Genomic DNA, 24,390 nt, shown 5'->3' with positions numbered 1-24,390 from the left:
TAGCCAGCTAATTATATTCACAATAAAGGTCCCAATGAAAATGGACGCATGCCCTTTGATTTAAAAATGTTCTCATTATAAGTGCTTTTATTTCAAACTTCAAATCCTAACTATTTTAATTAATGCTGCAAACGTCACAAAATCGTACTGTGTGGTCAATTACTAGCTAGCTAGTTGGAATTAATACGTTTGCTGTTCTCTACAAGATCAAAGGAGACACCGTCGTTGCTAGGACACACGCCAACATAACTAGCTAAACAGTTAAGTAAAGCTAGGAGTCTTAGGTTAGTTCTGTTACACCATTTCAAAGGTAATTAGCTAGCTAGCTATATGAAAATAAAACGCTTCTAGTAAAATCGTTGTAAACTCAACTAGCCTAGACAAATGAAGACTGAGAATCAGGTAAGATATATGAGTACATTCTAATCTCATGTTTATTATATGACATTGTATGACATTTGATAGCAAAAAGACATCGGGGGCACTGGTACCAATTGTTTTATGTTCGCCACAAATTAAATAAGGTGCGATTTAATCAGTGCAACGTGTTGCAATTGTTATCCTATAGCCGTTCCCATCTGTTGACCACGTTTTAAACCACATTTCTAATACTGAACGTCGGGTAAAACGTGAGATTTCAAATGGAGTGTTTCTTGCATACATGTTTCAGTTAAAGTCCCTAAAGACAGTTATACGGTTGATTACAGGAAAAAGATTTATTCTTTTTTTTTTTTAAAGAAAAAAAGCCATGCCTGTGTTTAGGATGTAAAATTAATTGTAAATGTTTTGTTGTAGGATTCAGATCCCCTGAAAGTCAGGATTTTGTTGTGGTATGTAAATTTCATTTATTTCAGCTTGCACCTGAATTCAAATAATTTTATTGTTGTTGTTTATTGTTGTTGTTGTTTATTGTTATGGACTTGCAGGGCAAACTTGAGTTACAGTGATATGGAGGAAATTGACCAAACAGAGTCTATAACAGACATTGAAAGGTTATCATTGATGAAATCCTTTAAGATGGCCTATACAGATGCCAAAGAATGCAATTCATAAAAATGTTTGTTGTTTATTCTCTTTAGAATTCTATTTCATGCACTGAACATTGATGTGCCTGAGCCACGACTGGGAATTTTACTTGAGTTATACACAAATATAGTGCTGTTCTGCAGGAAGAGACATTATAACAGAGAGCAAACCTCAGTTCTTCTCTCCATTGTAAAGAGTGTGCATCAGGTCAACATAGGTAATGTTAATAAATTAATTTGAATTAGTAACCTTAAACTTAAAATCTGTTTTATATGATCCAAAATCCACCATTCTCTATTGCTGAAGTAATGAATATAAAGCATTAAATAAATCTTTTGTGGTTACTGGATAACAGTACTTTTATTATAGAACTTCTTGGTAAAAATATGCTAAATCCTAATTTTATTAAAGTCCTTGATCCAAGTTTCCATGACACCACTATTTCTTTCCAACATGCCAGAAACTCCCCTTAACAACATGGACCAGTGTTTCTCCTACTTCACAGAGCTTCTCCTTTGTCATTCTGTCAGAGTATGTATCAGAATTACTCATATATCTAAAAAATAACTTAAGCCCATGTCTGTGTATACTTATACACTTTTATGTGTATATTTATAGGTAAAGTTTTTTTGTTGTTGCTAAAATACATGCTGTTTTGTTCTCCAGAGACCTCCCTTCAGCATCAGTCTTTTCAGTTTGGAACAAGTGACAGACATTACAAAATACTTTATCAACACATATATGAGACACTATATGTTATACAAGTACATATTTACACCTCAGGTATGATTACATTCCTCTGCTGCGTGTATATTATATAAGACACGCTGAAGCGCTACATAATTAATTATAATTACATAATAACTTCTTTTTGTGTAATTGTCTTTATTACTTTTCCTTTTACTTTGTCAAGATGTATATGGACTTATCTTTGACTTATACTGGAATGCCTGAGAGTACTGATACAGAAGAACTTGCCAGCTCTGGTACAGTAACTCAGTATTTAACACATCATCGGACACCAATATTATCCTTTTATTCCCTTAAACATGAACTTTGAATTTGGAACTGAATGGATTTGATGCAGATAATGGAACAAAAAAGGATGCAGAGAGAAGAAATGAGCAAGGCGTAGTTTCCACAGAAACGTTGACTACAGACACAGAGGGTGCATGTAAACGAGGTAATCCAGTTAGAATGTGGTTTGGTGAAGTCCTGCTGGAAAATAAAAAAAGACCGTGTCTGGATGGCAGCACATGTTTCTCTGCATTAATTGTGTCTTCACAGTTATCCAAGTTCCCCATGCCATTGACACGGCACACCCCTTTTTGAAACTTGGCTGATAACAGCTTGCATGGTCCAAATCTTCTTTGACCCAGAAAATCTGATGGCTGTATTTTCCAAAAATTATTTGTCAGACCACAAAATGTACTTCCGCTGTGCTACTGTCCACCTCAGAATAGAACGGGTTCAGAGATTGGTGTGGTGCAACTGTACAGTGCACTTGTTCATGGTTTCTTCTTTGCATTGTACATATACACAGGATAATATGTAAAATATCCTATGCCATTAGAACACCACTAGAGATTCATATTCTTCAATCCAGTGATCGTGAGCTCCTCTCAGGGCTCATAAGGTAGGCATCTCTTTTTGTCGGTGTTTTGTTGATTTAAGACCACGACACCTCCAGAAGGCTCAACAGTGGGGTCTGGCATCCCAGCGTCACTCACCTCAAAGGTCACTTTTAAACCAAGCCAGATCTCTGTAAACACAACGCCACTAGCAAACACAACCTGTAAAATCCATGATGGCCTTCATGGCAACTAAGGCCATACCCAGCCCCGTTAATGTGGCACTGTTAATGTGCTCAGTGCCACCAGTTCCACATGGATTTTACTTGTTACAATAGCAAGTATTCTCCAACACAACAGATCCATCCTGGCCTCCCCAGTGACTAAAACTGGCAGCGTTATGCTTGCTCCACAACATTTGTTACATCTGGATCTACCACTTTACACAGTGACATGACAACCTCAGCCACTCCTCTGTTCTGATTACTCCTTCACAGCTACTCCTAATTTTCTGGCCATAATATCTGTTTACTTTCAGGGTACAACACCATGTCCAGCCTCAGTGTAGTTAATGTAATACACTGAGACCTGTAGATTTTTACCTATGCCTACAAGCAATAACCAATCTCACACTTCACGCCAGCTTTAACTTTCATCTGTGGATTCATCAGCAAATGGTTTACTAAAGTATCCTTGAACCCATGCCCTAAGATCCATTACAGATGCAAGGTGATTGTGAAGGCATTTGAGATCTGCAATCACAAACATTCATGTTGTTTTTGGCCTTGACCTTTATGCACAAGATTTGAGCAGACTCCTTGGACCTTTTAATTGTATTGTGTACTGCAGAGGGCGATATGTCTAAAATCCTGCAAGTTTGTCTTTTTGGGAGCATTGTTATTAAAGTGCTGGTTATTCACTGATCTATTTGTTGGCAAATTGGCAAGCCTCAGCCCATGTTTGCTCTTTAAGAACTAGGCCTTTCTTGGAGACTCCTTTTATACTACAGCACAGTTGTCCACCTGTTTCAAATCACCTTGTTACATGGTTATTAGCCCTAAATTGCCCAATTCAAATTTTTTTGGCTTAGTTATAGGTATCTTAATAAACATGAGTTTATTAAAAGAATCCTAGCCTATACATGTACAATTCTTTGATGTTTATTTTAGTAATGTTTTATTCATAAATGTGGTCATTTAAGTCTAATAAACAGATCCCATTTCTCCATTAGGTCCATCACCAAAGGCAGAGCTCAGATCAATCGTACAAAAAGAAGTAAAGGAGGAAGTGATGTGCTTGTCTGCTCAGCTGGAAAAACAGTTGCAGGAGTAATGATCAGCTTACCACTGCATTTAATGCACTGCAGACCAGCATTCAACCTAAGAAGTGACCAAAGGCCTTTGTGCATAACAGAGAGAGAGAGATTTTATCTTTCTCTGTCATATATATAAATATATATAAATATATATATATAAATATATATATATATATATATATATATAAAGTATATATATATATATAAAATATATATATAAATAAATATATATATATAAAAAATACATATATAAAAATAAATATATATATATATATATATATATATATATAAATATATATAAAAATATATATAAAAATATATATAAATAAATATATAAATATATATAAATATATATATATATATAAATATATATATATATATAAAAATATATATATATATATATATATATATATATATATATATAAATAAATATAAATATATATATATATATATAAAAAATCAATAAATATAAAAGAGAGAGAGAGAGAGAGAGATATCAACACACACACCCTATACTCTCAGGACACTTAATTTAAAACTGATTTTACAATAAAATGTATCCATTCTATTCCTTTTGCTATAAAAGACCTGTAAGAATCGTGTATTAAAAATGCACCCATGTTTTACCTAACACAATTATTCTCCATTATGAGTCTTCTGAAATGTTTTGGTTACTGTGAACCAGATCATTATCTCAAAGCTCTACAATACCAGTTTTCTCAGTAGTAACCATGAGTACGTGACAATGTTGGTATCTCTCAAACAATGGCCTTTGTTATCTCAAAGGATACTGAAAAGAACAAGTCCAAATTAAAACACAGACACTAATAACAGACAAAAGTACACATACACAATAATATAAGCTATATTTACTTTTTCCTAAAATTCAGAACAAATCACTACAGTACTCGGTAATAGAAATATGCTGTATGGTTAACACAGATGAAAAGGAAGAATTAGTTAGATATTAAAACAGATTAAAATCAAACTGCATAGTTTAATTGCAAAGTTATTGTTTTAAGAAACAGAAACTACATCAACTGTAGGATGTAGTTTCACACTATAAATATAACTTCATATTCATATTGTCTACTTACAAATTTTTCTGTAAGGAAATCTCTAGAAATCTACATTGTAAAAATCAAAAGGACACTTAATGTGATAAAATTAACCAAAATGCATGTAACAGTATTAGGGAAGTAATGATTAATTCACAAATTTAACAACATTGGTCAAGAAAAAATAAAAAGGTAAATGTGAGGTCAGATGATTTGCATGTAACAATGAACAAGGCACCAGTTAATATCACAGTGATCTTGAATAAATAGTTAAATTCTGTTTTGTGCATTTTTGAATGGATGAGCAGTCCCTGAATTGTATCAACTTGAAAAAGAAAAAAAAAACTATATTGTTAAAACATACAAATGTGCAATATTTTTACACACAAACATGTACACATACACACACAAACACAAAAATGACTCTAGCTCTCTAGGTCCTCAAGATCCAGAAGAATGATTTTGGTACTGTTCTGGAAAAGAGCAGCCCGATTCTGCTGTTCTCCTTTCTTTACCCAGTGTCCATATATGCGGAATGCACAGCCATCAATCAGTTTGCGCACAGGTCGTAATGAGTAAGGGTCTCGCGCCAGCAGCTCTCGTGTCAGAGGCCTGGCTCGGTGGTAGCGACACTGCATGCGGATACAGGCCAACACAGTCAAGATTAAAACCTGGGGAATAAAACAAGCCATGGTAAAGTGGTCAGTATTATGCAATTCAGTAATGCCTTATATGAGCACGAACCTTTCATACAATGAATCCCACTTAAAGCTTGGATAAGCCCTAAAGAGTATTTTTTTGCTTGCCAAATGTAGTTTGTAAATGTAGAGAAAGCGTAGTTTGACTCAGATATACGTTTTGCAGCTTTGTGTGGTGATGTGTCTTTTTCTGGGCACCCACCCTGAATGTCTTCTTGGAGCTGAAGAGGCACACGTCCTCCTTTTGGTACTGGCGGAAGAAAGGGTGTGCTAGGGCTTCCTCCGCTGTGAGACGAGCAGAGGGATCCACCACTAAAAGCCTTGAGATCTAGTAGTGCAACAGCAAATTTAAAATAACTAAAACTTAAAGGAAAGAGAAACTTTTACAAAATACACAATGTGTTAGTTGAAAATCTCAAAGATTTAACATTTATTTAAACATCATAATCATCATTGATGTGCAAATTGGAACTTTGTTCTGCAACCCATACTTGTCTATAAGTACATCACCAACTGTGATGCAAGTAAATATGCTTTATATCCTGTAAGATGTTCAAACAAAGCACAATTTGATACTTTTGTTGTTGTGGAGGTCTTCATTTTCTTTTTCTAGACTGCTGTTACTTGCCTTACAAATCCATATGAACCATTAGCAAATCACTTTAACCTAGTATAGTTGTAATAACTGGACTAAGTTGGCTGTCAGCCTATTATTACTTTCACTTTCTATTTATTAATTGGAAAATGATGTAAAGGATAAGTTTTACTTAGGATCATGCGAAAGAAAGTACATAAAAATTTGCACAGTAGTCAACAACCATTTTCATTATAAGACTATTGTTCAAACCAGTATAAATGCCACATATTATGAAGCACAGACTTAAAAGAACCCTTCAAAATTGTACAACTCTTCCACCCATACCACCATCACCAGACTCAATTTGCTATCCAAATCTATGTCCTTGACAAGTTACACAAAACTACAATACAATGCAAGAGTTGTACTTTCCATCTGTGATACTTTGTATAATGCTGTTTGACTCCTATATTTGCCTAATATGTGCGCACACTCAAATTATGTTCTCACATGGATTTCCTTTTCATTCTTAGATTTTCTGTACAGCAACATTGCCAAAAGTCACCAACTAACCAGAATGGATCATGTCCATTGAAACTGATACTGCTCCCTTACCCCACACTCTCAGTGGTTGCCAAGCGAAAAGAAAGTAGCACATTGAAAATGGATATTGAACTTTAAAATTGAGTGACCAAAGATACACGATTCATACGTCCTTCGGGCTGCAGTGTGAAGTAGTGTTAACTTGTTGTATTAGGTATTTACTTGCAGACCTAGTTAAATAATGCTAGCTAATTCCGATAAAACAGAGTCTGAGCTACCGTAGTTGTAGCACATTCCAAATACAGGGTGCACATATACAAGCCCCAAATGACAGAGGACTATTATAAGACTGTGCTAATAACAGAATGTGTGCTTTTATTCAACACCTAATATGAGAAGGTACATGAACACTGTATACTAGTCTGTGATCACTGTAAACAAAGAGTTTTACCAAGTCTTTGATAGTATGAGACCGGTCATCCCATTCTGGTGAGCTGAACTGATAACGACCTTCCATGATCATTCTTAGCATCAGTAGTTGTTTACGGTGCCAGAAGGGCGGGGACCCCGCAAGAAGTGTGAACAGAATTACACCACAAGCCCATCTGGGAGAAAACTGGAGTTAGCATGCGAAAACGAGCATTACTTTAAAGAAAACATAGTGCTATCAAAAGACATTTCTAAAAATTATTTGATAAAATTTTGATTACAAGGGAAGCATAACACTTTTAATCATCTGCTTGTTAACTAGCGTGTTACTCTTTAGGACCTAAAAAAAATAAAATTATCTGATAAATTCTAATTGGGACTTACAGGTCAACCTCTTTCCCATATCCATCAAGTGTTTCATCCATTGAACATTTAAGAATCTCTGGTGCAAGATATCCTGGAGTTCCGCACAATTCTACCACAAAAGATGATATATTTGCATGTAATTTTATTTAAGGGAACATTACATTATATCATTACATCTCAACGAACACTCACCTCTCAGCTTTTCTCCAGGCTGCAACTGCACTGAGAAACCAAAGTCTGATAGTTTGATGTGTCCTTGGTCATCCAGAAGAATGTTTTCAGGTTTGAGGTCCCGGTGTACAATGTTGAGGGAATGGAGATACTGGACAGCCTCCAGAAGAGCACGCATCATACTCCTGAAAATGAGAAATTCAAAGTACAATATTCAGATTTAGTATCACACTAACAACACAGCGACTTGTGTTGGATAGATGATTTACAGTCACTTGTGTTTGAGAATTTAACAGATTTAAACTACTGAAAAACATTAATGGCCAAACTTGGATATGCATATTCACCTGGTCTGCTTTTCACTGAGTGTGACCTTTTCTGTTAGGTAATCAAACAGCTCACCTCTTTTCATGCTGGCGTGAACAAAAGAATAAACACTATAAAACTATGATATTACATTTTCATACAGAGCAAGGAAAACATAGTGAAAATGTCCATGTAGTAGTATTACATGGGATATCTTATTGTGTTCCATAACCACAGAACCCATGAAAAGATGTTAAGCATTACTTACAGGTCAAATACTAAAAAGATGAAGGTTGCTGACTCGTAGGAATCAATAAGCGTGACTGAAAGCAGAGTAAAAACGATTTGTTTTGAGTAATACCACGACCACCACCACCACTTCCAAGGCAGAAGGTTAAATGTGAAAGCATCATGACTCACTAATTGACGGATGCTCTTTCACCATATTGAGAACATGGATCTCCTTCAGTGTTGAGCTCTTCACCTCCTCTAATTGTTGGGCAGTCATTTTTTCTGCGGTAATCTCAATTACCTTCACCGCCAATTCCTGTCCCGTGTATTTGTGTACGCATCTGCGTACCACGCTGCTTACACCCCTACACAAATATTCTACATGAGCGAATCGAATATCTCCATAAAGACAGACATCAAATTAAATGCATCGAGCTAGTAGATCCAGTGTACTTCAGCAATAAATGTTAAATGTAGTGATTGGAAAATTCTAATGTATAACATGCAGAATCTATATAAAACAATGAATGAGCTTTATAGCACCAACGAGAATACACACCTTCCAATGACCTCCTTAGGCTCATACTTTTGATGAAACTCTTTTGCGCCTACCCAGTTGGGAAGTTCATCTCCAAGCACAAAATCCCGAGTCATCACGGACAGCCTAAGAACGTGAGATAGCTAGTTAACCTAGCGCAAATACGCTGACTTCATCTAGAAAAACGGTGGGGAAACGGATTGCTAAACATCGTTAACCACGCTTACGCACTTAGCTAGCTAGCTTGCTAAATCTCATACTCATTTTCAACATGCTAGCTATATTCGTACGAAATAACCCAATATTTACTATTCCAATTAAACCTATATTCCTAATCTAAAAATACGTGCTTGCTAGCTATCTTAGTTAACCAGCTTCTTTACAGGGCGATGTCCAACGTTAGCCCAGCTAGTGAACTTAGCTTGGTTAGCTAGTAATGTAGCTAAAAACTGCTAGCTGGGTGATTTCAGTCGTTTCCCGGTCACTGCAAACCATAAATTACTTACGTGTAGTTCTTTGAATCATAAAAAAATGGGTGTCATTTGTTACAGCAATAAAATCAGACACGCATCTGAAAAAATAGCTTGATACTTGACGGCTTCACCTGGCAAGCCAAGGTACCAGAGGAGTAAACAAACCTGGTGGACTACGTCTACTTCCTGAGTTTTCACTATTGGTGGGCATTCACACTTAACCTCATTACTGCCACCAACCGATGGAGGCTGGAGAAAGCAACCCACGTTTGTTTAGTGACAAAATATTTGTCCCGTTCTTGAATTAGGAAAAAGCAAACGATACCCCAAGCGGACGAAGATCTTATATGCAGCTATATATATATATATATATCTATATCTATATATCTATATATATATATTATCATAGTACATCACGGGATGGCGGACTGCCGCGCAATGACAGCTGGTTAAATTAGCTAGCTCGCCGTACTGATTGATAGCAGAAGCACAGAACGCCTGCGCTAAGACGCAGTGCTGCTGAAGAGCCTACCATGTTGTTGTTGTAATTGATCCCCATTCTAACCCGAAAGTCGGCATTTAGTACAGTGGGGCTTTCACGCTTAAATGCAGGTGTGCATTTAATTTCGATCTGGGTATATGTTCTTAGGGTTTACTGCAGAGTCTTTTGTCAGGCGAAGTAGCTACAAGTAAGTGTTTTATGCTTTTTATGCGTCCTACTGATGCGGTTTGCATAGGCTATTGCTCTTGGTTTGAACGTTACCTGTCAATTTCACCTCAAATTGAGTTGAGGCGTAACCTCCCTCGGCGCAGCCACAGCGTGTGAAGCATACTGGATTCATCCGGTCCGAGATTTATTAAACGTTACATTGTATCAGAAAATCAACATGGCGGAAGATGCACAGAATTCCAGCGAAAAGTACCGTTTCGCGATCCTCTTATTCTTCTTATTTATAACACGTGAAACAGGCCTACAACGATTATTCAAACATAGTATTCTGTAGAGCCCGTTTAAGTATATGGTCTATGTACTTAGCATATGATGTTTTGAATTAATGTGCAGTGTTAGCGAGATTCAAGATGCACGTTTTAGAATTATAGTGAGGCTGTCTCTACAGTCTGCTGCTCACTCAGTTAGCTAATGAAAACAGTTTTGAGTTTACAGGTAAATCTCTGTGACCCCGAAGGGTCCGAGGTAGTCCATATTTTATTTAGTCCCCTCAGTCGGCATTGTGTCCATGAGATCTTTAGGGGCATCAGTTTTGTTAGATTTTCCTTGGAACTGAGCGATGTAAGATGATGGACCCCCAGATGATGGACCATGATTAGTGATCAATAATTGTCTATATCCAGAGTGTCAAATTATGCAACTAGAGGGCCACGCCACTGCAGATTTTAGGCTTTACCTTGCTTGAGCGTACCCAAATCAACTGAAGGAGGGCCTGGTATTTCAACAATGAACTCAGTCATGTGTTAGTGTGGTAAAACACTAAACTGCAGGATTATGGCCCAGGACTGGAGATTAGTACCTCTGCATTGTTTCTGAACTGAAAATTCTTCCTTATTTCCAGGTGTGAAGATATTTTTGGAATATGAGCCAAATATCAGAGACACCAGTCGATGCTCCTGCAGTGACAGAAGGTTTGGTATTTTATTTCGTCTATCAGACTTTGTACTTTTTTGTTTTAAACAAGTCTATTATTTTTGATTGCAGCATGCAGAGGACAGTTCTGACAGTGTACACTATCGCGCTAACCGTCCCTGTCCTCGGCTCACAGCGCCTCCCCCTCAGAATGAAAGCAAGCAGTCAACAGGTGGGAAGAAACAAAATAAAAAGAAAGTGGAGGAGCTGGTGGAGGAGGAGGAGGAGGAATATGTTGTGGAGAAAGTGCTGGACCGACGGGTTGTGAAGGGAAAAGTCGAATATCTTCTCAAGTGGAAGGGCTTCTCTGAGTAAGTGTACCAAACGGTTGTTCATCATGAATGTGATTTTCCTTGAGTCAGGAATTCGGTGTTTGCAATAGCGTAAAAAAAAAAAGAAACAATTCCTAGTTCATGCGTTTTACACAGTTGGAGCGGTTTGCAGTGATGGTTGATATGCATTCTGTGTAAATGTGTCCCCAGTGAAGACAACACCTGGGAACCCGAAGAAAACCTCGACTGCCCAGATCTCATTGCAGAGTACTTGCAGTCACAGAGGACAGCTAACGAGTCCAGTGGCAAGCGACGGGCTGACACAGAGGGAGACGGGAAGGAGAGCCAGCCGAAAAAACGCAAGGATGAGGTAAGGATTCTGCAGGACGGAGAGGTCCCTCATCCCGTTTCCTTTACCTCGGTAGGGACGTTTTTTTGACATACTCAGAGGCTAAGTCGCCTTCGTGGGCTAAACCATGTTTTACTTGCCATTCATCTAATTTAGCCAGAGAAACTCAGAGGCTTTGCTCGCGGGTTGGATCCTGAGAGGATTATTGGTGCTACAGACTCGAGCGGAGAACTCATGTTCCTCATGAAATGGTGTGTATGGAACTGGATGCCTGTTTCTAAACTGGTTTAATTCAGGTGCTGGATTAGAGCATCCAGTCCCTGTGCAGTATCACTCAGAAATCTAGTTATCTCAAGAGAGGTAACTTTGAAACAACAGTTCAGTGGTTAATGGCTTTTTTTCTTCTTTTTCTTCTTCTTCTTCTTCTTCTTCTTCTTCTTCTTCTCTCTATCCACAGGAAGAACTCTGACGAGGCAGATCTGGTACCAGCCAAGGAGGCGAATGTAAAGTGTCCACAAGTCGTCATTTCGTTTTATGAGGAGCGCCTCACCTGGCATTCTTACCCCACTGATGAAGAGGAGAAGAAGGATGAGAAAAACTAAGCAAACAAAGAGCTATTGGGGAATACTTACCATAAAAAGGTGGTCATTCAAATGCACAGTTTTATTTTTTAGAAATAATAAGGCAGTACGTATAGTAAAAGATTATGCAGAAACACCACTGAAGTTCTCAACACCTTAAGCAGCAAAGCATCAGTAACTGTAATTTACATAGGCTCTGATATATTTGCATAAGATCTGGTATATTTCAGTCATGGCACTGCTACTGTAGATTAACATATTCAATAGACTACTGTTCTATCTATCTTATCTATCTATCTATCTATCTATCTATCTATTTTTTCTTTCTTTTTTTTCCTCTTCATGCCATGATCATGGCTACACATAGGTGACGCTAATTAAATGAGTTTGTTCTGGGCAGATGCTTTGCAGCTTAATTCACAAAGTGTGTTCTAGAACCTGTGTAGATTACGGTGCTGGCCATTTCTCAACACTTTCAAAAATGCTCATTTTAATGTATTACTGGATTTTGCATAGATTTGACTAATTAAATACATTACTGCCTTAACTAAGATATGTAAAACAGATTACATTTTTATACATTTGCCAAAAAACAGACCAATGAGAGATCAAGTGAATCTAGAAAGCCCTTGCGGATAAGCAAGTACATGTAAAATTGCTTGAGACTTGTCCATGAGTCGTATCTAAAGATTGAGATGGTTTGTATGAGATTTGTCTTTATTAGAATGTTCACTCTTACCAGCAGTTTTGAATTTGAAACATGAATCATTGGTCTGGTCACACTATAGGTGCTACCACTGACTGAGCCCATTTTCTTGACAACATTCTGTAATTATATTTGCACACTGCATCCAGAGTTAGGTGAATTACTTTTATAATCTTGGTTACCACATCACAGAGCAAATGTAGTATTCTTGTCGAGATCATAAATTGCATCACTTCAAAGAGAGAGTTCAGCAAAAACTGAAATTTATACAACTTTCCATTTACCATAAATGTAGTTGATTTGCCATACTTGGTTTGCACCAAAACTATGAAGCTAGTTTAGCTTCAAACTTCAGTACACAAAAGTATCCCTTACTTACATACATACACAAACCTTTACACAGGTGTTTCAAACCCCATGTCATTCTTAACTAATTCAGCACTGATGTGGTTTAGGGCACAGAGTGACCATTGACTAATCTAGAAAAATTGATTAGCTGTAATATATAAAAATGGACTAACTGATCCATAAAAATTAACAAATGTCATTGTATAGTCACTGTAATCCTATGAAGGATCACCTTTTGGGTTCTGGAATCATGGAATCCTTAAGTGAGTGGAAGTCAGGGAACCACCAAAAACAGGTCAGACTTAAATCTCATCAGACATTCTACTCTCTTTTTCTAACACTTATTTGCAGCATTTAGTATGCCCTCTTGTCTTGTCTTGTCTTGACCTTTCCCTGTGTCAGTACAACTAGGTTGGTGTCTAGGCATACCACCAATTTAAATCTCTGTCAGAGACAAGAAATCTTTGCTGGAAAGTACATACAAGGTACAAGGGTTATTACTGTTGACTAAGTGCAGGATTAGGTGTGAACCCTACATTTAGCTGCTTATCAGTATTTTACTTCATCTCTGTGCTGTGACTCCAAACTACCCCAACAACTGTTATCTTTTGCTGAATCAAGTGCTTAGGGGAAATGATGTCAATTGCCCAAGATGCCAACTGTTACTATATAGGGTGAAGCAAATGTGGGAAGATTTTGTAGATGATGATTTTGCTGAACTATCCTCTTACATTTTAATGTGTAATTGCCAGTTCTCTGAATTATGTAATTATTGTGCAACCTTGACAGTTTGTTTTATATAAAACCACTTTTGTTAGTTTAATAAAAGTAGGATTGATGTACTCATTCTTGTTTTAGTTCTTTTGCCAGTAAAATATTCTTTGGATGTTTATCTTTTTGTACTGCTGCATGATAAATTCTTACTAGTCTGTATTTAGGATGGTTGTCAAATGGCTTTTCAAAACAGGTCAAATTGCTCCATATGTCTTGTACATGTTCATCCTTGTGCATTTTCATAAAAAGTAAAAGGCATAAAAGAAGCAAGTCTTACCCCAAGATGTTTCACAAGGCAAGGCTTCTCCGTTAATTAGATACCTCATACAAGATCAGTGTACCTTATACCACAGCTCCTATTCAATGTTTGCTTAAAATATCTGACTGGAGGAAACTCACTTTTTGAAATGCCCCTAGACCTTTAAGACACTAAGTAGTTAGACCATGTTTATTTCTGCTGTCATGAAGCATGCATTATATGACAGACCTAATAAGTACAAGGCAAAAGATCACTGTTGAAAATAAAAAAGTTTATTAATTAACAAAGGGAACAATTCCAGATTGCCAGCAAATCTTTCAAAGAAAACTAAAAGAAAAAGAACTTCAAAGCAAGTGTAGGAGCTCAAACAGGACAAAATATTTTTTAAATCAATACAATTAACATATTTACAAAACAAGACAAACAAAAACAAAAAAAAAAACAAAACAGTGCCTGACTACTAGTAGTGATAGCACAAGACCAGGAATTTGAAATACATAGCTGTGACCTAAATAGTTTAAGCACGATTTCCATGCCTGATAATTTTATTTAAATAATGCATTTTGTTTTGATTTTATCTAGTCAAAACCTATTTATCTTAAAGTTGTTTCTTTCTTGTCAAGTTTTAGTGAATAAGTGACATTTTTCCTCTGCGTATTGCACTTTGCATCAAACCAGACATGGAGAGGGCTGCATGGCTATATGTGGACAGTGTAAATGTGAGCAGTGGGAACCAGTAGGAGGGAATGAACTATGGAGATGTACATATTTGATGGAGCAATAAGCATTCTTATTAGGTGCTGAAGCCTCCCCATGTAAAGAGATTATAATTCACAATTATGCAAGTCTCGGATAGTTCTAGAATTTTTTATGCATTTACACATGATCCAGTTCAATTGTGTTACCTGATAAGCAGCTTTTAGCTCTCCAGGTGACCCCAAGAACTAAACAGGAAAAATGGTAGTGTTCTGAATTAGTTAAAAGGTGACATTACATATGTAAAAGAAAACAAATGCTTACAAAAAGTGACAGAGGTTCACTTCACACATTTACATGACATCAGTCCAAATTATTTGACGCAGATAATACAGAACCGTGCTCTAAATTATGTGAGCTAATCCTTCTAACTATGCTTCAGAGTATGAGTATCTTGATCATGGTCCTTATCATAATCAAACAAAAAGAGCATCTAAAAAACTGTAAAATTAATCACAGTAACAGAAAGTTTTGTAGCTAGCTCTGGTTACCTTAGCAACACTAACCTGGTAATGAGCCAGAAATTAACTAAAGAGACAACTCAAGTTGAAGTTCTGCTTAACTCTGTACAGTTTTGTCTTTTTTTTAAAACATTTTTTGCAGGATGGCCATTACCCAGTTGTGGTAAGCAACGTAACACTCTTGATAGAATTCAGACCTACATACCACGCATCTTATTCAAAGGTTTATGCACATGGGAGGTGACCATGAAAAGAACGGAGGGCATCTTCACCCTCAAGCCTGCAGACAAGGAAGGACTGGTAAAGACAGAGCTTATAGCTAAGCTACAGAGTTGATTTCCAGCATTGAAGCTGATTTTTATGTAATGCAGTGTGCATCCTTGCTCAATAATCTGTATCTCACACTTTCCTTCTAGTCTTAAGGATAAATTCACACTCATTCTTTACCACTTGGATTGTTCCACTTTCATAGTTCCATGGCTGTTGGCATGTAACATCCATAGAAACCCTGCTGGGTTTTGTTTATAAATATCCAATGAAATTTTTGTTTGCTTACTTTTGTGTATGTGTATGCAACACATTGGTTAAGGTACACCAAGTGATCATGACGGAATTGTGAACAACAGAAATGCACAACACAACCTTTGGTTAGTATTGGCATGCTTCTTTCCACCTTTGGTTTCTCGGCACCTCAGACGCTCTTGTTCTACACTTACAATCTCTTTTTCACCATCTTCAGAAAGAAGTGCATTCTTCTTTGGCAACACAGGATTGCCAGCAGGGTGTGCTAGCACACCACAGGCCAATAGGAAAGATTCCAACAGCCTTTCCAAGGTGATGATTCACAAGCCTGTATTTAATTTTCTTTTCAGGACCTTGGTTGAAATTAAAGTCCATCCAGATTAGGAATTTGTCAGTGTCCTCGATAGTGGCACTTTGCCTCCTTCACTCATTTTAGACTCTACCAGTTCACCCAATCCTATTCTTTGTTCATTCTGTTCATACTCCAAGTAAAAGAATGAATAATCAGCACTTTAAAAAGCACTTCTGCTTCAAACTTGTTTTCTGGAGAAAACTTCTGAACCAAAGAAAGAAAAAGGAAGAAAACCTAATGCAGGAACACTAACTGAGAGTGCAATTTTCTTTTCTTTGCTAGAATCTTCTCAAAGAAAAAAAGGACATTTTTCTTCCACCCTTTAAAAATCTTTTGTTTTTTTCTTTTTATTGGTGGTAGGGCCTTTGCAACTTAAGACAGAAGCAGATCGAGCTTCTCACTTCTTTTTGTCCTTCTGTTTTTTGTCAGGCTTGCGGCCTTGCTCTGCAGTCATACTCCGAGGCATGATGAGGATGCTGCCGTCAGTGCCGTACTGCAGGGAGTACTCGCCTGCAGGGTACGGTCTGCCTTCTTCATCTCGTAGCTGGCTGAGGACTTCCTGATAAAGGCTCTGTACCTTCTGCTTCATCTGTCTGATGGAGCGCAGGAACTCCATCTTCTCCTTCAGCAGCCGGGCCTTGTCACGCCGCAGGTCTTGCACACCTTGCTCCAGGTTGATGATGGTGTCCAGCTTTCGCTTGCGGCAGTTCTGTGCCGCCATCTTGTTTTTGCCCCTCCTGCGGATGTCACGGATGAGGGACAGTTGGGCCTCGCTGAGATGGTGCTTGGACAGGAGCTCGTTGAACTCCTCAACAGGCAAGTTCACAATTTTGTCATTGGAAAACGGGATCTTCATGGCCCTGGCCCGGCGCTCGTCACGACTCGACTGCTTGTCGATGAAATCTCTTGGTGGCTGGAGCTTCGCTTGCTGCAGTTGCTTGTCTCTCTCCTTTTTAGCGCAGGGTCCTAGCAGCTGAGAATGCTCAGGGTAGGACGATGCTAGTGGCAGATTGTACGTGTGGTTGTGATTAACACTCTCCATCTGTAGCAAGCCATGGAAATGAGAGGGATCTTGGTAGCTCATGCGGCACAGCTTGCTGTACTCTGGCTGGTAGCCTCCAACAGCTCCCTCCTCGGCTTCAGCCGCTGCTGCTTCAGAATCGGTGCTGTAGCCCACCGCCCCCTCCTCTGAAAAAGTGGCAGAGGTGGAAGACGAGGAGGCAGTTGAGGAACAGGATGTCTCAGAATTGCTGGGAGACACTGGGCTGTGGCCAGAGTCCAAAGAAAGGCCCGAGTCTGAATCAAGCTCATCTTCCAGTTGAGAGGCCTGGGCCTGGCTGAATCCTTCTTCCATGGCCAGGTCAAGAAGACTGATTTCATCCAACATAGACTCCTCCAGCAGGCTGGTGAATGGGTCAGGCAATACAGAGACGGAGGTGAGGTTGCTTGTACTGTTCAGGAGGGGTGGGAGGAAGAGCCCTGTAAGGTTAGTGACTCCAAATGTTGAGTTGATGTTAGACGAATTGCTGGAGGCGAGCCTAAGCAAGGCAGACCGCTGCCCCACAGAGGGATCTAGATCTGGGTTGAAAAGGGCAGGGACGTCTTGGCTGCAGCTTGGGAGGGAAGCCTGGTGGAGGCTCACATCCTGGTTGATGAGACCGGATCGTGGAAGACCAAAACTTGCCATTGTGCCTGATTCAGTGGTATTAGCACCAGTGTTATTCTGGTTATTGTTAATAATGGTGTTTTCTGTTGTATTATTCACCTCCATGTCCTGGAAAAAGAGTGACAATTATTGAGAGATGGATGAAGCATGATTCTTGGTGATTTAATATAAATTATACGTCATGTTTATTTTTTTTTTTAAAAGAAGGAAAAAAAAAAAAAGCGATCCAGAGAGAGATGAAGATAGTACAAACCTGCAATTCCATGATAGCCATAATGTCTTGCCATTGCTGTTCTAGATCCAGAGGAGCATCAGATTGGGGTGGAGGGGCTGTCAGGGGAAGCCCCTGAGATGTTGAAGGAACATCTTCAATTGGACCTCTCAGCTGAGGGGTTGAATCTGTAGTCTGGAACTAATGGAGAATGGAAAAGAGAACGTATAAATGTAACGCATCATTTTCTTGAAAAATTGTAACTGTAACTATACATTGTCAAAATGATTTGAGCTGGATGATGTGACTTGATTGTGTATCTAATGAAGGAGGTACCTCTGATTCATTTCCAAAAGGGAATGTGGCCTCCAGAAGCCTCAAGCATTCTTGCAGTGACATTGAGGTCTGTGCTCCAAGGCTGGATAGCTAGTCACAGATAACAGAGAAGTCAATGCATCGGCAAGGTCAAACTGCAGTTACAGCAGATAATAATCTACATTCCCAATAACATTAGAGTCCTTTCCACCAACACCCAAACTCCTACATATTAAATTGACCAATTAATGGAAAATTGGAATTCTCTCAATTCTTTCTGTAAATCATGCGTGTTAAAATGGACAGAAAGGATAGCCGTGGACCGAGTAATGCACTGGCATATTTTTGCTACTTATTTTGAACCTCTGCTTCCCCTGTGAAAATTAAAAACATGAAAACATTTTTATACATTTGATTTGTTGCCGTTCTGGTGAATATATATGTATATTCATTCTTCTGGTTTATTTGCATTCCTATTTTTATGATTATTCTGCCTCCCCTCGGGTTGGCTCAAGTGTTACTATTTTAAAAAATGTACAGAAAACCTAACAAAAATGCCCACAGGATTTGAGAGTCTGTAGTAAATACATATGTCTGTCTTTTCTCTAACTATACCCCCTTTTGTATATGTTCCATCTTACATATTCATAAATATATTTTAGAATGACAGACTGATGAGATCTAACTGAATGTTTTCTGAGACCTACCACTTTGACATTAAAACCATGAAATGCTGTTTATCTCAGTGCATAAAGCTATATTACACCATATATTTAACACCAATCACAATATTTGTACCAGAAATGTTGTTCTTTGGCTTTTCAGACAATTCTGAACTTCTGCGATTAACCCTCATATACTGAAAACATACTAACATTTAGAAGCTCTCACAGATCTGTTATGGATTTAAGGTTTTGTTGTAGAACATTCACTGAGAATGAGGTCTTAGTCTTAATTTGGCCCCACGCTAAAATACTATTACTACAATGAGTAATAGTAGTAGTAAGAACACAGTCAGTCATAATCACTTAACTCTACATGCAAGTCAATACTACTTTGCTTTTCAGCAAACCTTAGACTTGCTGTTACCTGCTCAGGTATGCTCTCTCCAGTCTCCCCATCCACAAGAGTCAGGCTCTGACCTTCCTGTAGATTAATGCCATTTCTCCAGTCTTCCTCTTGTGCACTTGCCTCCTCATTCTCCTCACTGGGTTTCTCTGCCTCACCATCCTTCTGTCTGCTGCTGTAGTTAAACACTTCCCGTCCAGCCCCGAGGTCAATATCCTGCCTCCAAAGAATATCTATAAGGTCTATGTCCTAGAGAAAACATACATGACAGAGTTAAGAATGTAACTCTAAACTCTGCAGGGAAAAAAACCCCAAAAAAACATTAACATGAAATGTTTTGCACATAAAGGCCACAATATTATTGTGATGTTAAAAGTGTGCATGACCTTCCAGTAAAGGGCAAGCCAATTTAGAAATTAAGGCTTGGAAATAAAATGGTGCATGTTGTCAAAGTATTATTAGTTTCCGTGTGGACCTTGAACACTTTTAATATTGTGGCATCACCTAATCGCTGTCCATTCCTGGTTTTTGATCCTCTACGGCAACAAACTGACCTAAATTCTGTGAATGGATTAGTATTAGCTCTGATGCCCTCTAGATATTTTTCAGCTGTTTTAGCTAAAAATAAAATACTAAACACCCTTAAGTTTCATTATGATTAAGTCAGAGCTGTCAGATGTAAATGTTCTTTTCTTTTCTGAAAATGTTGTTTTGTAAACATCAGGTTTACTCAAGTTGCACAGCATCAATTTGCCTTTTTTTTTTGAAGATGACTCTCACACAGATATTCTTCACTGCATACTGTGATCAAAATCTAAGAAAATACGGTGACACACTCAGACAACATTCCTAGTCTTACATTTCAAGGTATAAAAGAAAAACTAGATACACACATCCCCCACAGTGGGAAACAACAGTAGTAGCCACACCCTTTCCCAGGCAGTGTCAAAATGCAGCTAAATTATTGCAAGAGTAATGAGGACTTTTGAGACACCAACACCCAATAATATTTTTAAAAAGAATACTGACTAATATCAAGGGAACTTAATAAACCATGACTGAATACGGTACCTCTTTAGAAAGATCATCACTGCCCTCTCTGTCCTCTTGTTCCTGGCTGATCTCAGGGGCCACAGCACCCAAACTGTCCTCTCCACTAAGGCTGTAGGTCGTCTCAGAAGCACTGCCGGCCCCTCTCATGGCAGAGGCTTCGGGGTTGTTCACGTCCTCCAGGCTGCCCCCATTGTCCAGGGCAATGCTGGGACTGGACTGACTGGTTGCAGACACCACAGTCTCAGGGTCACGGTGCACCAGCCAAGCACTCAGCTCAGTAGTAGGCACACGCAGGTGATCCAGAGAATGCACCTGGTTCAGCAGCTGACGAATGGCAAAGAAATGGTCCAGGTCCACACTTTTTGGATGGATTCCATAGCCGTCCAGGGTGTTACGGAGGTTGTGGAACTGGGTCTGGGTGTAGGCTGAGCTAGGGCCCAGGATAATTTCACGTAGTGGGGGAAGCTGACTGTTTAAGTAGGAGTCCACGTCCACCCGCACCCCGATGAGACTCAAGAGGATAGTGAACTGAATCAGACCCTCTGTGAAGTACTTTTTCAGGTAAAGCATTTCTTTGCAAAGGAAACAAAAATGAAAGTTAAAAAAAAACAAAAACAAAAATCTAAACACAAACAAGGGTCAGGCCGGAACACTTGTAGTCTGTGTTTTGTATAATACATAAAATTAGTAAAAATGTAAATAAAACAGAAAAATATTGGTCTCTTTTCACACAGACATTGGCTTGATACAAAAGGGAGACAAAAATGAAGAAAAAAATAATGACGGCTCCCCTGTCCTCGGCAAATGTCTATTCTGTTAAAAAGACACTTAGTTCCACCATTTAGGCTTCAAGCACTCCTCGGAGCTTCTCCAATCTGCACAGAAAATATAAAATAATTAGCATAACATCCCAGATCCACCACCACAGTGAGTTATGCTCAAAGTATCCACATAAAGGTGGTCTGAAGTCAACGCGAAGTTATATAGCTAGCTAATAAGCTGTTCAGCTACACAGCCCGCCGCACCAGCAACGTTAATGCCCTCTCCTTAGCCCATCTGCCGACTAACCTACTACTCAGCAGAACAGAACAGTAAATGTATAAATGTGCACTGTGGATGTAAGACAGACCAGCAATCGATTTCTGTTTAACATCAGCTAAACAGAAGCCTGTCCACTATTTCAAAAATACAAGGGACGAATTATTTGCCTTACATCCAGGAAGTGTTCTCTCATACTTCCGCCATAAGCGTTCAGCAGCGGCGTTAGCAACAAGTGGCGCAGCAGTGACTGGCGGGTTTAAGAGCCACTCACAGCCTACCTCGAAACCCCGGACGCGCTTGTTACTCACACCTCTGCCAATGGGAGCGTTTCGGAGGCGGGCTTTAGATGATTCTACTGGGAATTAATAATAAATGAAAACAACTTCTACAATAACAATAAATGTGTATATAACTTTTAAGGACACACGCAGGACTTGCTTCTTCTAAACCGGCAAAGGCACTTACAACACCACTGTGACATAAATCAGACGTTCGCAGTCAACAATGACCTACTAGTTAGCAGCTTCCACAGCTAGCAGCTAGCTAACCCTTAGCTATGTGCCTAACAGTATGGCTAGCCGGCTAACATTCTGGTCTGAACCTGTTTTCATACTTACGTATGAAGACTTTACTGATTAAAAAAGCTCTAAATGCCTTGACGCTGGTCACTGGCCATTTCCAATGATTACTTAATTGAAAAAGCAACTTGTTTCAGTAGATTACCCTAAAGTTTTCATAGCCCACTCGTTGCATGGCCCACCATGACTTGCAAAATTTCCCCTTTGCCGACAAGTTCCCTGACAGACCGGCACGTTTTGACAGAGCGCATGCGTAGAATATTCCAGGGCGCAGGTCTAAACGGGATCATTCATCAGAAAAAAATACGCACAAGCTCACCGTATCCGCCCCCTCGTGTGAAAATGTTTTGGTCTCGTGTTCTCAGCTTGCAGCATCGGGAAAAAAGTTTAAAAAGTTATTTGTCTTTTTTTAAGTTGAAAAGTTAACCAATTTGCCAGTCTGTCAAATTCCTGATGGAGGCGTTTAAGACTGAAGTTTCAAAAGTTCTTTTCCCAAAATATGTGCAAATAAATAACGCATTTAAATTACAATTAATGGATACAGACGATTGTAAACAAACAAAGTAAATAAACAAATGCATAATACATAATTTAAGCCATTTAAAATAGCATGCAATTAATGTCACATATCCGATGAATGGATATTTAACAGACCACTCTGCCTAACGGTTACACTAACAAATATATAAACATTCCAGCCTATGCGGCTTTATACACTCATATCAGCCATTTACAAATTTAGTGTCACTGCTGCATTCAGAATGGTCCACTAGCCAAATAATATTTGGTCAGCTGTGTTTCTAAGGTCAAAAACTGACAAGTGAGAACCAAGGCACAAGATAATCCCCAAATTTTGCATGGCAACAGACAGGTTACAGTATGTATAGTGCCATCTAAATGTTTGGATTCACTTGATTACATTTTTATATAACCTTAAAGACATTCTGATCTAAAGAAATATGTTTAAATTTGTTTACAAGGTAAATAGTGAAATTGTGAACGTTTATACTTCTGTTTGAATTTATTTTTAATTTAATTTATTGTATTCTGGGGGTAGGGGGGGGGGGGTTTGTTTTTTGTTTTTTTGGTAAATTCCTTTCCAAAATTTTCTTTTGGAAACTATGCTCCCCATTAGAAGTTTAATGTTTTCAAGACTGCTGTCAGAGCATCCCAGGTGACCACATCAAAAATATACACACGTCATCATTGATTCTGATTTGATGTCTTTATGATTATTCTAAAATGAGGAAAATAGCAAAGAAAGGTGTGAGCAAACATTTGACTCATATTGATCAACATTTTTTGACTGGGCTGGGACATTAATGATTTGGCGAATCAACGATAGAAGACAATAATTTGTCACAAGCTGTGTAATGCATGTCTCTCCACATTGTCTAATAAGCATTTCAGTGATTGGAAAGGCCTGAACTGCTTGATCAAAGGAATGAAAGTCACCTACAATGTGCCTTGACAGTTAAATGCAATGCACACGTAAATGTTCCTAGGCACATGTTCTTAGGCACATGTCTGTGCGTAAGAGAACTTTATTCACCAGATGCAGTACTCAGAAGTGGCCTGCAGGGTACGGTATTTCCTGATTGGGGCTTTAAATGATTAGGCTAAAGCTAATGAGTGTATGTGTGTGTGTGTGTGTGTGTACATATATATATATATATATATATATATATATATATATATATATATATGAAATACTGTGACTGAAAGGTTCCTGTAGTAAGTAATCTCGTAACGTCACATTGAGGACTGTGTGGGTAGTTGAGAGAACATACTGCTTATTATTTTCACAGCAACTCTTATTTAACCTACTGTGAATTTAACCTACTGTAAATTTAACCTACTGTAAATTGTACAACTTTATAATTGTACAAGTTATATAAAACTCACAGACATCAGATTTACCTTTGGTTTTCTCTGTATCTGTTAAAAAGGATTTAGTATAATGTCTCCCTGTGAGTATTTGTTATAGCAACTTAGATTATTTGGCAGTCCAGTTTGGTTTGATTGCATCTAAGCAATGCTGAAAGACATATTTCTTTATTGAGCCACATGCTCACACTGGCTTGATGCATATATGACACACTTCAGTCTAAACAGTCCTACACAAAATATGTAA

General features: G+C 38.3%; 4 protein-coding genes across 9 annotated transcripts; 2 read left to right on the top strand and 2 right to left on the bottom strand.

Annotated features, from left to right (window-relative positions):
- The first annotated feature begins 77 nt into the window (after positions 1 to 77).
- On the top strand, positions 78 to 4,010 carry ccdc189 (coiled-coil domain containing 189). Of its 2 annotated transcripts, none has more exons than XM_027020645.2 (9): positions 78 to 402; positions 796 to 830; positions 927 to 992; positions 1,080 to 1,243; positions 1,487 to 1,557; positions 1,693 to 1,809; positions 1,940 to 2,012; positions 2,114 to 2,209; positions 3,829 to 4,010. In XM_027020645.2, exons 1-9 carry the CDS (start codon positions 385 to 387, stop codon positions 3,927 to 3,929), a joined length of 741 nt encoding a protein of 246 aa, XP_026876446.1. In that variant the 5' UTR covers positions 78 to 384; the 3' UTR covers positions 3,930 to 4,010. The 2 variants fall into 2 exon arrangements, with proteins under 2 accessions (XP_026876446.1, XP_026876447.1); XM_027020646.2 differs by lacking the exon at positions 3,829 to 4,010 and adding an exon at positions 2,314 to 3,722.
- A 753-nt stretch (positions 4,011 to 4,763) lies between these two features.
- Positions 4,764 to 9,468, bottom strand: phkg2 (phosphorylase kinase, gamma 2 (testis)). The gene is made up of 10 exons (XM_027020620.2): positions 9,336 to 9,468; positions 8,851 to 8,955; positions 8,481 to 8,656; positions 8,329 to 8,383; positions 8,102 to 8,167; positions 7,776 to 7,939; positions 7,602 to 7,692; positions 7,240 to 7,393; positions 5,871 to 5,996; positions 4,764 to 5,641 (listed from the first exon to the last, which is right to left on the bottom strand). Exons 2-10 carry the CDS (start codon positions 8,943 to 8,945, stop codon positions 5,396 to 5,398), a joined length of 1,173 nt encoding a protein of 390 aa, XP_026876421.2. The 5' UTR covers positions 8,946 to 8,955; positions 9,336 to 9,468; the 3' UTR covers positions 4,764 to 5,395.
- Positions 9,469 to 9,618: 150 nt separating this feature from the next.
- Positions 9,619 to 14,042, top strand: cbx1b (chromobox homolog 1b (HP1 beta homolog Drosophila)). 2 transcript variants are annotated; one of them, XM_027020636.2, is made up of 6 exons: positions 9,619 to 9,914; positions 10,874 to 10,943; positions 11,081 to 11,255; positions 11,427 to 11,586; positions 11,722 to 11,816; positions 12,023 to 14,042. In XM_027020636.2, exons 2-6 carry the CDS (start codon positions 10,895 to 10,897, stop codon positions 12,165 to 12,167), a joined length of 624 nt encoding a protein of 207 aa, XP_026876437.1. In that variant the 5' UTR covers positions 9,619 to 9,914; positions 10,874 to 10,894; the 3' UTR covers positions 12,168 to 14,042. The 2 variants fall into 2 exon arrangements, with proteins under 2 accessions (XP_026876437.1, XP_026876436.1); XM_027020635.2 differs by having other exon boundaries at positions 9,619 to 9,991.
- Positions 14,043 to 14,483: 441 nt separating this feature from the next.
- Positions 14,484 to 22,476, bottom strand: nfe2l1b (nuclear factor, erythroid 2-like 1b). 4 transcript variants are annotated; one of them, XM_027020632.2, is made up of 7 exons: positions 22,296 to 22,472; positions 21,957 to 22,033; positions 20,656 to 21,512; positions 19,606 to 19,833; positions 18,538 to 18,627; positions 18,244 to 18,402; positions 14,484 to 18,098 (listed from the first exon to the last, which is right to left on the bottom strand). In XM_027020632.2, exons 3-7 carry the CDS (start codon positions 21,205 to 21,207, stop codon positions 16,722 to 16,724), a joined length of 2,406 nt encoding a protein of 801 aa, XP_026876433.2. In that variant the 5' UTR covers positions 21,208 to 21,512; positions 21,957 to 22,033; positions 22,296 to 22,472; the 3' UTR covers positions 14,484 to 16,721. The 4 variants fall into 4 exon arrangements, with proteins under 4 accessions (XP_026876433.2, XP_026876434.2, XP_026876432.2 ...); XM_027020633.2 differs by lacking the exon at positions 21,957 to 22,033 and having other exon boundaries at positions 22,402 to 22,476; XM_027020631.2 differs by lacking the exon at positions 21,957 to 22,033.
- Positions 22,477 to 24,390: the final 1,914 nt, after the last annotated feature.

This window comes from Electrophorus electricus, chromosome 14 (assembly GCF_013358815.1).
Source record: "Electrophorus electricus isolate fEleEle1 chromosome 14, fEleEle1.pri, whole genome shotgun sequence".
NCBI lineage: Eukaryota > Metazoa > Chordata > Actinopteri > Gymnotiformes > Gymnotidae > Electrophorus > Electrophorus electricus.
Note: the sequence above shows the minus strand (reverse complement) of the source record. Positions and strands in the feature narration are given on the sequence as shown.

Bases quoted from the DNA above. Each gene is read 5' to 3' on its own strand.
- ccdc189 (XM_027020645.2), top strand. The intron at 1,810-1,939 runs GTATGATTACAT...TACTTTGTCAAG, and splicing joins AGTACATATTTACACCTCAG to ATGTATATGGACTTATCTTT. The intron at 2,013-2,113 runs GTACAGTAACTC...GATTTGATGCAG, and splicing joins AGAAGAACTTGCCAGCTCTG to ATAATGGAACAAAAAAGGAT.
- phkg2 (XM_027020620.2), bottom strand. From the start codon at position 8,945: ATGACTCGGGATTTTGTGCTTGGAGATGAACTTCCCAACTGGGTAGGC. The intron at 8,384-8,480 runs GTGAGTCATGAT...CTCTGCTTTCAG, and splicing joins GAAAGAGCATCCGTCAATTA to TCACGCTTATTGATTCCTAC. The intron at 7,394-7,601 runs GTAAGTCCCAAT...GTTTTCTCCCAG, and splicing joins TATGGGAAAGAGGTTGACCT to ATGGGCTTGTGGTGTAATTC.
- cbx1b (XM_027020636.2), top strand. From the start codon at position 10,895: ATGAGCCAAATATCAGAGACACCAGTCGATGCTCCTGCAGTGACAGAA. The intron at 10,944-11,080 runs GTTTGGTATTTT...CTCGGCTCACAG, and splicing joins TGCTCCTGCAGTGACAGAAG to CGCCTCCCCCTCAGAATGAA. The intron at 11,256-11,426 runs GTAAGTGTACCA...ATGTGTCCCCAG, and splicing joins AAGTGGAAGGGCTTCTCTGA to TGAAGACAACACCTGGGAAC.
- nfe2l1b (XM_027020633.2), bottom strand. From the start codon at position 21,207: ATGCTTTACCTGAAAAAGTACTTCACAGAGGGTCTGATTCAGTTCACT. The intron at 19,834-20,655 runs GTACCGTATTCA...TGTTTTCTCTAG, and splicing joins GTGATGATCTTTCTAAAGAG to GACATAGACCTTATAGATAT. The intron at 18,099-18,243 runs GTTTGTACTATC...CTCTTTTTCCAG, and splicing joins TGGCTATCATGGAATTGCAG to GACATGGAGGTGAATAATAC.